The sequence below is a fragment of the Pezoporus wallicus genome, unplaced genomic scaffold, assembly GCF_028554395.1.
Source record: "Pezoporus wallicus isolate ANWC-B61680 ecotype Strahan unplaced genomic scaffold, APGP_CSIRO_Pwel_v1 contig_3815, whole genome shotgun sequence".
Classification (NCBI taxonomy): Eukaryota; Metazoa; Chordata; class Aves; order Psittaciformes; family Psittacidae; genus Pezoporus; species Pezoporus wallicus.
In genome coordinates this window covers 644755-660240 of record NW_026637911.1, presented here as the reverse complement: position 1 = coordinate 660240, position 15486 = coordinate 644755, and the positions used below count along the sequence as shown (strand labels likewise).

General features: G+C 40.2%; 1 protein-coding gene across 1 annotated transcript; it reads left to right on the top strand.

The window, feature by feature from the left end:
* The first annotated feature begins 5390 nt into the window (after positions 1-5390).
* On the top strand, positions 5391-15223 carry TRHR (thyrotropin releasing hormone receptor). Its single transcript, XM_057408295.1, has 2 exons — positions 5391-6428; positions 14816-15223. The coding sequence occupies exons 1-2, from the start codon at positions 5637-5639 to the stop codon at positions 15221-15223; spliced, it is 1200 nt and encodes a 399-aa protein (XP_057264278.1). The 5' UTR covers positions 5391-5636.
* Positions 15224-15486: the final 263 nt, after the last annotated feature.

Genomic DNA, 15486 nt, shown 5'->3' with positions numbered 1-15486 from the left:
TAATTTTGGTAAATTGATTCATACTTTTCCCTTCAACACTTGCCATAATGACTTGAAATATTTACCTGATCAGGTATAACTGACCCTACATAGCTAAATGCCTCTTTTAAACTCACTTGGCAAACATGAGTATATTAGTGAAATTTGAGGCATCCTCTTTAGTCTAAATAGTCTTAAATGACTGCTGGAGCTTGCAGCATTATTTCCATGTAAAGCACAACTGAACACACTTACAGAAATGCTATCAATCAGCTTTAACTTTTTTTTGCCAGTAAAAAAAAATTTGAACTATACAGTACACGTTACATTAAAAATATTAAATGGAAATATTTTCTCTTACATTTTAAGGTATTGTCCTTTAAAGGATTGATGTCTCAGGGCAGATATTCTTTTTTATTCCTTTTCACTGTCATAAAAATGCCAGGTTTTTTATGTTCCTAATGCACTCGTTATTGGGAATCACAATATCATTTTGATACCTAAAGTCTTTTTTTCTTTGCAGATAAGAAACCTAAAAGAGGTAGACAGGCAGGTTTAAATCTTAGACTGTTCAAATGAACATAGCCCAATTAAAACTGACTGATGGATTATCTCTCCTTTAGATTTTGCCCTAGAGCTGAGTGGCCTATACTCAAGAATGTGGCAAAAGTACTTTTGATTAATTGTTTTGTTGACTGCTTTTTTAGATAGAAAGACTTTTAATGACTATATTCAGACAAAAGACTTGGGCTGGAAAGAGCAGGATAACAAATGTGATCTACAAAAAATCAATTATTTGTGATCATAAATTTTATTTGTATATCTTGCATTCAATGTAACTGGGCATAGAGCTTTGCAGGAACATCTGGAAAACACTAATCCCTTAAGATGGTGGTGAATTTACCATACCATGGCTCTTTGCTACTTTTCTGCATCTGCTCTGGTTTATATCTGTGTCAGTGAAACGTATATGTGCATACAATTGCGCCATGGCAGAGCAGAGAGCTCAGTAGACGCCCCACAATCCTTGTTAGAGAGCTGACCAACCTTCCCTTTTTGGATGCTTTCCGGCTCATCAAAGCAGTCTTCCTCACCCATTTTTGGGGGGGTTATATTTCTGTATTTGTTCTGGAAAAGTTCCCTGCTTCCTCAGGCTCTTGTATCTCCACCTGAGTTGGTAGAAATTAGTGAAGAAAAGATTAGACTTCATAAAGTCCTTCTGGTCTCCTTTGCCATGTGATCCCAAATCTGTCTCAACAAACCACAGTATCCATTGACCTTGGTGACAGCAAGAGATAAACTGAATTTCCCATGTGAGCAAACTGATTGCTTTTTGTGATGACTGTTTTTTTTCTGAACGATTACGTTAAAAATTGATTATCATTTGTCTTAATCCAACACCATTCTAACATGAAGATGAAAAGAAAATAAAGATGATACCAAACCCCCTCACCTTTGAAACAAGATTTGTATTTTCATAGGGATTAAAAGCCCCTAAATAAAATAGAATTTGTCAGATACATGTAGAAACCCCAAGTCATCCTAAATCCAGGATTTCAGTAATATTTCAGCGGAGGTGTTCTCCAGTGACAAGCAGTCAAAAAATGAGTTAGAATGGAGGATCGCTGCCTTGGGTAATGAGGTTTATCTCACCGAAAAGGTGTTAGGTTCCCTCACAATCTTAACTCATAGAAGGTTTTTCTAGGTGCAGGTTTGTCCCACAAACCAAACACTGCCACAGGCTCACCACATTACCACAAAACTACAGCTATGTGGTGTAGCAAATGTAGGGCAATAAATTCTAGTCATCCACAGTAACTTCAATATTTAACCATGTTGAGTGTAAATCCATATCATGCCAATAGCTAGTTACGAACAAGACAGCCTTGGTACTGAAGTTACATCATTGATGGTGACTTTTGTTCTCTACAAACTGCAGCCTTAGAGACATTTGTACAGCACTAAGTGCTCAGCGCTCCATCAGAGGTGGGCACAGAGTAGAGAGTAGTTATGATATTTATGAAGCCAAAGTACAGGCAGGTAATAGAGTATGAAACTGCCAATTCTGTGGAGCCGTATTTCAGAACAGAAAAGGCCAGCTGGGGAAGCAAGCTGAGTTGGAGAAACAGAATCAAGAATAATTTATAACTAGAGGGGTAAAGTGTTTATACTGATTCATTGTTCTCAGTGTGCTTAATGTTATGAGACAGTTTGTTACGGGTTTGTTGTGCCTCAAGTGAGCAGAGATACATTTTAATTGAGAGAAACAGGGGAAAAATGTACAAGAGTATCGTTGACTAATCAGTGTATAGCACAGGGTGTATCAACATGGTGTTTCCCCCTCTCTCCTACCCAAAGGGTTGTACCAACAGAAATGTATTAGCAAAAGCCAGCACATTTCAGGATCTTGTTTTTCTGCCTGCTGCTGTTGACTTGCTAACTGCATCTGTCCTCATTTGTACATGTAATGTCAATTGATGCCTGGACCAACAGGTATGTGTGTAAACTGGAGTAACAGATATGCAGTAAAAGTTTCACACTGATCTCTGGTCCATCTGCTGTCAAAATTTCTCTGGCACAGCTGCTGGGCTTGCATGCATTAACGCTGAGCTGTTGTGAAACCAGCTAGTATATTTTGATGGTTGCATTAACACAGCACTAACTGGGAGAAAAAGTAGGTCTTTTACCGATTCCTGAATTCAGTATCTGATCACTGACTGACGATCATGTTAAAAGGATAATTTGAGTGTACTAGGCAATGTGCATCATGTGATGCTTGAGACAAATCCATGACACCAGATGCTTTAATTACAGAGAACATACATTTACAGTCTTGAAAACCCTTCTGCAATTACCACAGATTTTACATAAACATTGTAGGTTGGGGAATTACTGTATGGACAGACAAGGGAAGTGCTCCACAGAAGATATTAATCAATGCTGTCAAAATCTTCTGAATGCCTTATGTACATATACTTCCCTATAGCCATACAGTGACAACTCTATACTTTTTTCTTTACTAGAATGCAGCATTTGGCAAAAAGCCATGAAAAGTTAACACTGGCTGAGACAGGATGGTCTGTCCCATCTCTGATACAGACCAGTAGCAGATGCAGAGGAATGAGGCAAACATCAGATAATACATTTCTTATACATCTTCCAGACTTCCCATATTCTCTTCAAAGTCATGTGGGCTTTTAAATAATCTCCAGCTTCTCTGCATCCCATGTCCTCAGCCATTTCTTCCAGCACTACAAGCACTTACATACTCTTAGATGCACTAGTTCCTCAGCTCTAATTCAGACTATCCACATCACCTACATAAGCTAGCAGAATAAACAGAAACACAAGAAACAAGACTTCATGGTGGGTCAGTGTGGCAGAAAAGCATCAGTCAGCCCTGAAAGAGAAATCAGTCTGCCGAGGTGCTAAAAACTTCCAATTCAGCTGGAGGATGAAGTGCATTATCGAGACTCTCAACTAACTCAGTTTCCTGAACTCTGTTTCAGCATCCTGCTGGGCTGGATCCTTGCTGGGTCCCTGATTACCAACACCAAATCTGTGATAGTTGACTCCTATTTATGCTATGGGGTTGAGTATTTGGGGCTATATCCACTATAGCACAGATTACTAAGGGGGAATCTACCCAGTTTGAAGGGCAAAATGTTGTAGACTGTAAGGGGACCGGAAGAAATCCTTTTTATGACACCCAGGCATTAGACTAGTGCTGACCTTCATCTCTCAGCTGTGTCTAGAATAATGGGAGCTGCAGATTGTACAGAGCAGAATCTCAATGATACCTGTGAAACAATTCTGTTGATAGTCAACAGTCAAGTCACCAGTAACCTGAATTTTCTCACAGGCCACCGCTAGGCCACTGGCAACAAAGCTGATTCATTTCACCATTTTTTCTTCATCTGTTATATAGCAATAATGATATTTGCTTTACTTCATTATGTACTTTGGGTTCTATAGATGAAAAACATCTGATCAAAATTGAAGTGTGAACAAACAAATATAAAAAATGACTGGAAAACTGAACCAAGTTGCTTCAAACTTCTTGTTTCAACTTGAAAAACTTGTTTGAGTCTAATATCCAGCTCTGATTCAGGTGGTATTCTCTTTTTGTCACCACCTGTAGTTTCAGCCTATTTAAACTCCTACTAGTTTTGCAAACATTACACCATGTGCCTATGCCAATCCTTCTCTCTCAACACTAAAATCTGTTTTGAAATCCAAGTTGCCTTTCCCCAGCTGTGCAACATTTTCTTTTTTTTTGAACCCTTCCTGAGCAAAGAGCAAAGCCATTTCCTTAATTGGATCAAAAGGGGGATTTTAAGGCAGATTTCACCTTCAACTTTTTAACACAATAGTATAAGGAGAATCAGTGGGTTGAAAGACTGTGGTCAGAGTTGACAAGGGCTCTTTCAAAGAGTCCTGCAGAAGGTCTTGCTGTTGTTTCTCCCACTGAGGCATTGAGGCTGCCAGAGAGTGATACAGGAAACCTCTGCATCCACCTCCAGCTGCAGCCAGGCTACTGAATACTGCAACCACAACTGTAGTGCTTTCATCCACGCATCTCAAAGCAGTTATTTATACCAGTCTCTGATCTGTCTGTGATTTTACACAACCTGACTGAACAAGGAGGAATTTGTTCAAATGGAGGAGAGTCTTCACTGAGGAAATGGTGGTGGACTAGTAATGCTCTGTGTGCGTGCTTGTGTGTGTGTGTATGTGTGTGACTGATTTCACTGAGCAGCAATTTGTGCTCTGATAGTTTTATTGTTGCTGTGCTACAGTTCAGAAAGGAGCTGAGAGGGCTCAGGAGTGATGACAGCAATAGCAATAAAGGTTTTGAAGAGAATGGTCTATAAAGAAACACAATTTTTCCTGCTGTTTTCAAAGGCTGGGGTATGTTTCTTTCTGTAAGGTTTGAAGGGACTCTTATGGCTCCCTGAAAAGCAGGAGGCAAGTGTAAATTGCCATCACTTTCACAAGGACAGGGGCACAGGGAAAGTTGGAATTTTAGAAAATGATGTATTTTTGCTGCCAGTCAATCTCCCCTTTGTCCGTGGGTGAATCAATGTGATCAATACACGAGATAGCTGTATGAGACAGAGAAGGAAAGCAGTGTGAACTAGAAAACCTGTGGGGCTTTACAAATCACCCTCCTTTCACCTCCCACTGCTGTCTCCACCCTCGGCATGTTCTGACTCCTCCTGGAAAACAGTGATGCTGGAGTCTGCCTGGGCTGGATCAGCTCAGTCCCGTACAGTGCTTTAGCCAGCTGGCAATGCAGGAAGGCTCTGCTTCCCCTGCTGCGGCCACCTCCTCCTCTGCAGGGGGGAAAGCTCCCATCCCTGTGTTTTCCTGAACTCCTCAAGCCAGCTATGATAAAACAGCTTTTTCAACCTGTGCAAATGAGCTGGAGTCTCAAAGGGCTTAACTTTTCTGGCAATTGGATTTGCAAAGACTGAAAGCCCAGGTGCTTTTGGGGGAGTGGAGAACAGTGAAGGAATGGGGCTGTGACTACATGGAGAATGTGCTCTGGGGCTATGGCTCACCCATGCTCTGCTCTACTCACCCTTTCACAGGGGACCATGGAAAACATTTGCTGAGACCGAGTGCTGGGCAGAAGCAGCAGTGGACTGGTGAAGATGGAGAATGGCACAGGAGATGAGCAGAACCAAACTGGGCTGCCATCAAGCCAGGAGATCGTTACAGCTGAATACCAAGTGGTTACCATCCTCTTGGTCCTCCTTATCTGCGGACTGGGCATCGTGGGCAACATCATGGTGGTTCTGGTGGTCCTCAGAACCAAACACATGAGAACTCCCACTAACTGCTACCTGGTGAGTCTGGCTGTGGCAGATCTCATGGTGCTTGTGGCTGCAGGACTGCCCAATATCACAGAAAGCCTGTATAGATCTTGGGTGTATGGATATGTGGGGTGTCTCTGCATCACTTACCTCCAGTACCTAGGGATCAATGCTTCTTCTTTTTCCATCACTGCCTTCACCATTGAGAGATACATAGCCATCTGCCACCCAATCAAAGCTCAGTTCCTATGTACTTTTTCAAGAGCCAAAAAAATCATTATTTTTGTCTGGGCTTTCACCTCTGTATATTGTATGCTCTGGTTTTTCTTGCTAGACCTTAATACAGTAGTCTACAAAGACATTACTGTTGTGTCCTGTGGCTATAAAGTGTCTAGGAGCTATTACTCTCCTATCTACATGATGGACTTCGGCATATTTTATGTTTTGCCAATGGTATTGGCTACTGTCCTCTATGGCCTGATTGCTAGAATACTGTTCCTGAACCCCATCCCTTCGGACCCAAAAGAGAACTCTAAGACATGGAAGAATGATGTTGCTCATGAAAGCAAGACTGTGAATTCCAGGATGACTAACAGGAATTTCAATAGCACTGTTGCTTCTCGAAGGCAGGTAGGAACAGTAGTTTGAAATGGCTTTCTGAGACCTAAACCCCACTTGTTTCAGAGATCACCGGTCTAAACCTGTGGGAGGGGGTGTATTGAGTATATGTATCTATTTATAAATATGTACATATTCTTCCTTTTTGCTAAATAGTCAAGATGAAATTCTGTGATACATATATACATACATAAAATACGTATTTTTCCTGCCTATTCATTATTACCTGCTGCAAGAACTAAAAAACAAATACTATTTTATTTCTTATATCAATTAGGAAGTATCAATAAAGAATGAAGAATTTTTAACCATAGTTTCTTTTTATTAAGCCTGTTAGTAATCCTGACAAATATACAGAGTGACTCAAGTTATTTTTGAGATCTGGAGGCAAAAAACTAATCCTGGAGTTTAGGAGACTGGGGGGTTTGTCCTAGCTCAGGCACTGGATCACTCTGCAAACACAGTTAAGTGGTTACTTTTCCTGTGTGTAACTCTGCTGGTGAAAGTCTACTTAAGCAAGTCTGTATGTAAAACTGCCTTCTAAATGCTAAATATCTTTGTTATTCTGTGTCTCATAAAATAGCTTTCTGTATTGATGCCTCAAACCTGAGGCATGGGTTTGACTAGCTTCTTTTAATATTTTTAAATATATATGCTGTAATGAGTAATTATACAAGTAGACTATAGTAGGCTAATTTATGGCTATTTGCAATAAATCAGACTGCATCACAGTCACACAGTAGGCAGCAGGTAGCACTGTCAGGTGCAGTGCTGAGAAATGCAGGGCACATCACTTCCCAGCAGGATCTCGGGAGCAGACTCCAGTGGGTCAGGCAGCTTGATGTGAGTGGTTTGGTTCACAGCCCTCAGCAGTCCATTTGCCACATGGGATGCTTCTACCTCCTTGCACTGTGCAGTTCCCTCCGGAAGCAAGGCTGAGCTGTGCACCCTTTCAAACCAGCTGGGTGCCCTCCTTCGGTGACAGGTTGAACTTTATATTCCTTCTTATCATGTATACATTGCTACGGTTTAATGAGAGAGACCATTTTCCCTTGTTACAGAGGTGACACTGACCTCAAAACTTAACTGAGCTGCCTGCTAGAGCATGGAGCCCTCCCAGAGCACAACAACTATGCTTTGAAATGCATAACTGAAACGCGTGGGCTAGGTTATATTTAATTATGTGTCTCCAATTAAACTGTTAGCCAGAGTAGATGTGTTTAATCTTGTTTTTCTTTGTCCATTAATTAGTAGAAGAACAAGATAATCTGCTTTTCAAGTTCTCAATATCACTTTAGTATACATGCTTGATTACATATACGTGAAAAAAAAGATTTTTCACGTTGAGCATTGCTGAATGTGGATACTGTTATATTATGAAACCTAAATGTGAGGATTGCAATGTGATACATTGCAATGTAGATTGCAATTGTGGACAACTGAGGATGCAATTGCCTTCTTTGAACTGTGCTTGCACTACAATGATGGAGTTGCATACGATGTCCAGCATGTGATCTGTAGAAAAAGTTGCTGAAAATGTGGTGTACTCTTCCTATTTCTGTGGCAGTTCTCATATTTACCCAAGAACATCCTACAGAATGAAATCTGTGCATGTTCCTGTGGTGGGATTGCTCTGGCTAGCATCCAAACATCCACCTAGCTGCATGCTCATTCTTCAACCCTATGAAAATGGGAAGGAGCAAGAAAGCTCATGGGTCAAGATAAGGAGAGGAAGATCAGTTATCAGTAGTTGCCATGAGCAATGCAGACTCAGCTTGGGGGAACTTAATTTATTGCCAATTTATTGCCCCTTGCTATAGGCACGAGTTAGACTCAATTGCTTCCATGAGGCAACTGGCACCATAGGGCCAGGGAGTGTTGTGGTCAGGTTGCAGAGACTTGTCTCTGTCACTCTTTCCTTCTCACTCTTTCCCTCTGTGGGTCTTCCATGGGCTGCAATCCCTTCAGGTGGTGCCAGCTTTGCCAAGGAGCGCCTCCTCTCTGGCTTTGGTGCTCCCTCTCCTGTTTCTCATTCTTTTGTTCTCTTCCCGCCTCTGCAGCATTTTTGCCTTTTCATAAATATGTTTTCACAGAGGCACCACCAGCTTGGCTAATGGGCTCATCTGTATCCTGTGGTGGGTTTGCTGGAACTGGATGGAACCTGCTCAGGGAGGCCACCCATGCAACTTCCCAGCTCGGACATCGAAATTCAATACAGTCCCACTGAGTGATTATGGTTAATTATTATTATACTTAACCTACTAAGAACTCACATTTATATAATACACCAGAACACAACAGTAAGTTAGATAGCTTTCTTCAACTTTCATGAAGGTTTAAATCAGGGAATTTCATAACCACTTCTGAAGAGGATTAATCCAACATGGCACTATGTGAATTGGTTTCTCCATGTAAAAAAGCTCTCTGCCCAGGGAGGAAGCAAATATAGAATAAAATAAGCATTTCCTTACAACTATGGAGGACATCTACTTAAGATGGGGGAGGGGTGGGAAGCTCAGCAGTGAGATAAACAGAGTGGGAGGTGGCTATTGCTGAAGGAGAATAGATGAACCACATTCAGCTTCATTAGAACAGGTATTTTCAGTCTCTGATCTAAACAGACATAACACCAGCACTGAAAGGCAAAAAAAATAGTTGTCAGGTGCTCAGAGGACTTTTGTTTTCAAAACAGAAAGGCAATTTAGAGCATTCTATGACTTAGAAAGAAGGCTTGGGATATATTTTATAACAGTGAGTCAAGCCTATTTTAGCGTATTTTTGATGGGAGGTGCCTAGGCATGAGTTCTGAATGAAGCTATAGCACATCTCCAATGAACAGAAATCAGCTCTTCCAGGTATAAAGTGGTCCTCTACTTATTCCATTCACTGCCTGCACCCTTCCACCCACAGGATTTAAATGTCACTGAACTAGTTCCAGGAAATATTTATTTCATTACAGTGTTTGGGAAGCTAAGAGGAACAAAATCTGTTTACTAAAGAATCAACACCCCCATATCAAGAGCCACCAATGGACAAAGCCTTCAAAGTACTCTTCAGGCCCTGAAGTTTTTATTCAAAGCACTGAAAAACAAAACTGAACAGGGAAGACAAGCTAAGAAAAAAAATGCAAAAACAAATTAAAAAAGAAAAACAAACAAAAAAAACCCCACACACCAAAACCTAAAAACCCCAAACAACCCAGGTATAAAAATCAGTCCTTTTTTTTAAAAAAATGTTGAAAGAGAGGGAAAGGCACAAAGAAAGCTTTATTTTCTCATAAAATATTTCCGTTTCCAACACATTTTTGCTTCACTGGACATCTGTTAATGCTGATATTGGACAACTACTGAAATCATAAAATATTTGTTTACACTGCAAACTACAACTCTACCAAGGAAAGAAGCACCAATAGATACCCATAGGATGTGCCAAACTCCATTCTTATATCCACCTCTGAAGAGCTACATGAGCGTGGCTCTTGCAATATTTTCTGTTTTACAGAGCTGTAGTGGATAGCAGGGTGTGGTAGATGTATTAAAAATTTAGGTTTACTAAAGAAACCCAAACAAACTAGTTTTATTGACAGCCAGGCACTCCTTTATACATGGAGTATACATTTCCAATTCACTTTATAATTTCCATCAGGCTCCTAGTGTCCCAGAAGGCACAGAAACCAGTTCCTTCTGCCTCTTCTTTGTCAGAAACTAAATCCACTCTTTATGGAAAGGAATAAGAGCCATTTACTTCCTTTGCAGAGCTTTTCATCAGCCATTACAAGTCAGTAGGTCACACCTGACTTTGTCCTGAGGGAAGATCTCTGCCAGAATAAAGCAAGATACTGGTATGCTCCATCTTCAGAGGCATCAATCTGTGCTCAAGACTCCATGCAATTAGGCCCTGAGGAATCTAACTGTGTTACAGTTCTTTGTAGTATTGAAACATGCAGTTAAACTTTCAAGCATGTGTTTAGTTTGTGACTAAAGAAAAATCTTAAACATCTATTAGGTCTGATGGAGCTGGTGATGACTGCGTTGGATGGGCTTTCATCTGTGCTTTGCATAGAAAATAACTTTGCTAGACTGAAGTTCATATACAGCACTGAGTAAACAATGATATAGTTCTGGTGTATACATTCCCTCAAGTTGAACAGGAGGGAAGTTGAGAAAGTACAGTTTTCCAGCACCCTTCGGTTGAACCCAGGTCACAGTAGCTGAAACTTCAAAGCTCAAAGGAGGAAAGATCAATCAGATTAGAAGATGACATCATGACAAAGAGCCTCTCTTAAGGCCAGAGAGTTTAAAGTCCCATTTACGTGATTCAGAGACAAGGAAAGAACTTCAATGCTAAGATTTATTTAACAACTGTGTGATCATTTGTACAGATGATCACAGGTCCCAAGGAAGTGAATTGAAGTTGATTTTTACTCACTCACCAGAAAATACAGACTGAATTTGGAGCAGTCCAACTAAAAATATAATTTGAACATGTAAGGAATCCTGGACCTCATGAAGCACTGGGAAACTCTAATTGTTGTCATGGAACTAGGGTAAAAACTGCACATAGTGGCAAGAAAGACTGAATATGACCCAAAGGATCATGAGCTAAGCAGGGACTTCCTCCCAGATTGCTCAGGACCTTAGATTAATGAAATTTCCCTCCAACACTTTGTTATGATTTCACAGAATCAGTGGGGCTGGCAGGCACCTCCGCAGATCATGCAGTCCAGCCCAACCCTACTGGTAATACAGAACTCAGTGGTGCTGTGGTAGACGGAAGACATCTGGCTTGCTAGCCTACTAGGTAGCTGTTCTTCTGCCACTTTAGTTTCTCCATTGCAGTTGCAAAGGCAAATGCAACAATTGGATATTTTATTTTTCAGGCATGCATATAATTACATTAGCCTACTAATTTGTGTCTTTGCTATTCCAAAATGGCCTCTTATTGGTACTTGCAAGCCATCCATATTGCTGTTTCCTGAAATCACATTCACTGACTGTATCCTAATCAAAATGAATAGCAATTGAGCAAACATTAACTGCAGTTACAGGCATTTATGGCACATAAATAGTAATGTGTGTTCATAAATTTGATCTGAAAAAAAACCACAAGTGCCTGTATCAAAGGTTTGGCCAGATTATCCATAATCAAAAATTGCAGACAAACCAAATTCAATATAATCAGCTCATTGCCTCTATGAAGCAGCAGTTCATATTTAACTTACATTCACATACATTATAGTGTCAACTTAACATGTGCCTGAAATAATTCTTTAGTCTTTACTCACAGTCTTCCTTTCAGTATCTTTACACCATAAAGTACCATAAATATAAAAAATAAATTTCTACACTTCTTTTTCTTTTCTTTTTCATAAACAGCACCACCCTTATAGCAGCTATGAGCCCAAACATTGTCTAGCTAATGTGCTCATGGAATCACAATCTGAGCTATGTGCTTCCTTTTCTCTTTGCTTCCTTTTCTCCCCCATATGCTACTCCCCTGTCCAGTTCGCCAAATCAGATCCTGGTTCTGGCTGTGTTGAACTCTCCCATATTTCCATTTTATCCCACCTAGTTCAGTCAACATATCCCAAATATTTTTCTTGTCCATCCATAATATGAACCCTGAATTAAATATTTGCAGGTAGATTTCATACTTTCTCCAAAGGAATTCCTAGTTTCCTCAGGCATCAAGGACTGTGAAAAATAAATACAGCCTTAGACAGCAAACATGTTTGCTTATACTTGAGATGGGATCCATCTCATTTAACATTCACAGAATCACAAATATCACAGAATCACAGAAGGACTGAGGTTGGAAGGGACCACCAGGGGTCATCTAGTCCAACCTCTCCACTCAAGCAGGGTCACCTAGGGCATATTTATTGCTCAGGATTGTGTCCAAACAGATCTTTATCTCCAGTGAAGGAGACTCCACAACCTCTTTGGGATCCTATTCCAGTGCTCAGTTACCCTCACAGTAAAGAAGTTCTTCCTCATGTTCAGGTGGAACTTCTTGTGTTTTAGTTTATGCACATTGCCTCTTGTCCTATCACCTGGCACCATCAAGAAGAATCTGGCCTATGCTCTTAACACCCTCCCTTCAGATAATTATGTACATTGATCAGATCCTCCCTGAACCTCCTCTAGGCTGAACAGGTCCAGCTCCCTCAACCTTTCCTCATACGAGAGATGCTTCAGACCCTTAATCATTCCAGTAGCCCTTGACTGGAGTTGCTTCAGAAGCTCCATGTCTCTGCTGCACTGGGGAGCCCAGAACTGGACACAAGTCCAGGTGAGGCCTCACCAGGGCTGAGGAGAGAGGGAGGATTACATTATGTATATCTCACAAAGTTAGTTGCTTAGTCCAATCAAATTATCTAAGACCTCTCCGCAGTAGATTAAAACAGGTAGGTTACCCTCTAGAGAAAGTCCTCTCTTAGACACTGAGGCAGTACAGGATTACCTGCCCTTCATAGAAATCCCTCTGGTCTCTCACAGTAGAGCAAGCACAGATTCCAGCTTGCAATGCAACATATGTTTTGTTTGGCTTACATGGAATACTCAATCATATCACTTGGTTTCACTTGCAATGATATTATATACAGACCATAACCTTTTATTTATTTAATCTTCCTTATTGTACAACTTCTTTTGGATTGCAAAATCACAGACTGGCAATTGCAATATCTCTGCATTGCAATGAACACCACCAAGAACAAGAATAATTATAACGATACTATTACATGCCTTTAAAACACCAGAGTGACTCTATAGCACACTAAACGAGTAAGTATGACTATTACTCTTAACTATCAATCTAAGAAAGATTAGTATTCAAAGGAGAAGGAAGCAACTAGTGAACTGTTAGTACCATGGATGAAAATGTCTTGTAAAAGCATTTTCCTAGAATGACAAGGTTTTGGAGCAGGAAGGAAACACAGAATACTAGTTCAGATGCAAAATATTGGAAATATGTTTAGACAAAAAAATTTTAAATGTTTTTCAGAATGTTCTGAGAAACCAAAAGACAGGGCTTGAAAAATGGTTGTGTGCAGGCAGGAAGACATTCAATTTCAAGCACTTCCTAGTATTCCAAGTACACTTGAAATATGGATTAATATGGATTTGTTCAACGCCTTTTAATCATGCTTAACTGGAATGTATTTATGAGTGATTTTAGTGGAGCTGACTGTCCCCTTGCAAGCAATTGAAACTCATGATTATCAACATCTATCCTTTCTGCAAGCAATGAAATTATAACCTATACAACCAGAATGTATGCTGTGGTTACAGGAGTTGCTGTTTCATTGAATTGTAACTTCACATACCCAGTAAGAAGGACTAAACTGAAGGTAAAAAGTTCTTTAGTCTGTCAATAGTCAACAACAGTTTTATGTCAAGAAGAAAGGGAAACAGTAAAACACATCCCGGTCAAAAGAAGCAGTTGTAGCTCACCAAAACCAGTGCAAATGATTTTCAGTTCATGCACACAAAGTTAGCCAAGTCATCTCATGACTTTGATGAGGCCGTGCCACTGTACTATCCCAGTGTCACATCTCACTGTACTTTCTACCTTGTTTATTAATATCTTTCAGATTTCCTTTAATGTAGAGACTAGGAAATACCATATATATTAGAATTAAGAATTAAACTATATATAAAAGAAAAAGTCCTTTTACAGTGATGGGTATTTTCTCTGTATTTTTATTATTTCTTGTTCACTACATTTCAGCTATCCTGGGTATCCCCAAAGGCTGGTTTTTTTTTTCTTTATTCAAATCAAATTCACACAATAGGTCAAAGTTCTCATAATGATCAAATATTATTGATTTTTTTTTTTTCCTGGCAATGTAAACCTTAAATGACATTTCAGAGTAAATATCAAATAATGAAGATCTAATTAAATATTGAGGACTTGAGGAATAGAAATAGATCTAATTTTTATTTGCATTATTTTTGGCTTTTGGAAATATTTTTAGTGTGGCTGTTAAAGCAGATAATCTAAACAGGTTTCAGGTTCAGTTACTCTACAGACTATACTAGTCTGCAGAAGGAGATCTAATGTGATTGAAACAAATGGCTTTAGACCCCTTTTTTTTCCATTTGAATTAATACCTCCTTCCAGCTTGAGAAGTTGCAAAGTCCAAGGTCTACAACAATTAGTTTATTGGAATGTCACCTGGAAAGAGTTATTTAACTAGAACTAGGAAGAATTTGAAACCAGGTATTTTTGTCCTTGTTACTGTAGAAAGCCTTTCTTCATCAAACATTGATGATGAATTTCCAGCTGGAGAGCCTGTCTATAGTTTTACGTTGGCCCTAGAAATGTAGGAATGCACATGTTCCTTCCAAGATGAGTTCTAACCCACCCCTCTTCTGTCTTCCTATGTGTTCCCCCAGGTTACCAAGATGTTGGCTGTGGTTGTGATCCTATTTGCATTTCTATGGATGCCCTACCGCACGCTGGTTGTGGTCAATTCTTTTCTCTCCAGCCCCTTCCAAGAAAACTGGTTCCTGCTATTTTGCAGAATCTGTATCTATTTAAATAGTGCCATCAATCCCGTAATTTACAACCTCATGTCCCAGAAATTCAGAGCAGCCTTCAGGAAACTCTGCAACTACCAGCAGAAACGGGAAAAGAAACTGGACAATTACAATGTGGCCCTAAATTATAATGTCGTCAAAGAGTCTGATCACTTCAGCACTGAACTAGAAGATATTACTGTCACCAATACTTATCTGTCCTCTGCAAAACTGTCCCTTGGCAACACGTATTTATCATCTGAGGTAACAGCTCATGTATTTTAATGTTTTGTGTAGAATTCTTATGAACCAGAGCACGTTCATGTGCACAGGGCTGTGCTGGGCTAGCTCTCAGCTGAGACCAGGGAAGGCTGTCAATGACAGATGATGGATCACCAAACAGGGCATGGCGGGGAGGAAGAACTGCCCAGCTCTGGAAAGTGATGCTTTCAAAGTGCCTTGTGCCAAGCACGACATGAATGGGAGGATCTGGGTATGGGGAAGGATGACGAGAAGCATGCAGGTTAAGCTTTACTCCCTGATGAACA

Bases quoted from the DNA above. Each gene is read 5' to 3' on its own strand.
- TRHR (XM_057408295.1), top strand. From the start codon at position 5,637: ATGGAGAATGGCACAGGAGATGAGCAGAACCAAACTGGGCTGCCATCA. The intron at 6,429-14,815 runs GTAGGAACAGTA...GTGTTCCCCCAG, and splicing joins CTGTTGCTTCTCGAAGGCAG to GTTACCAAGATGTTGGCTGT.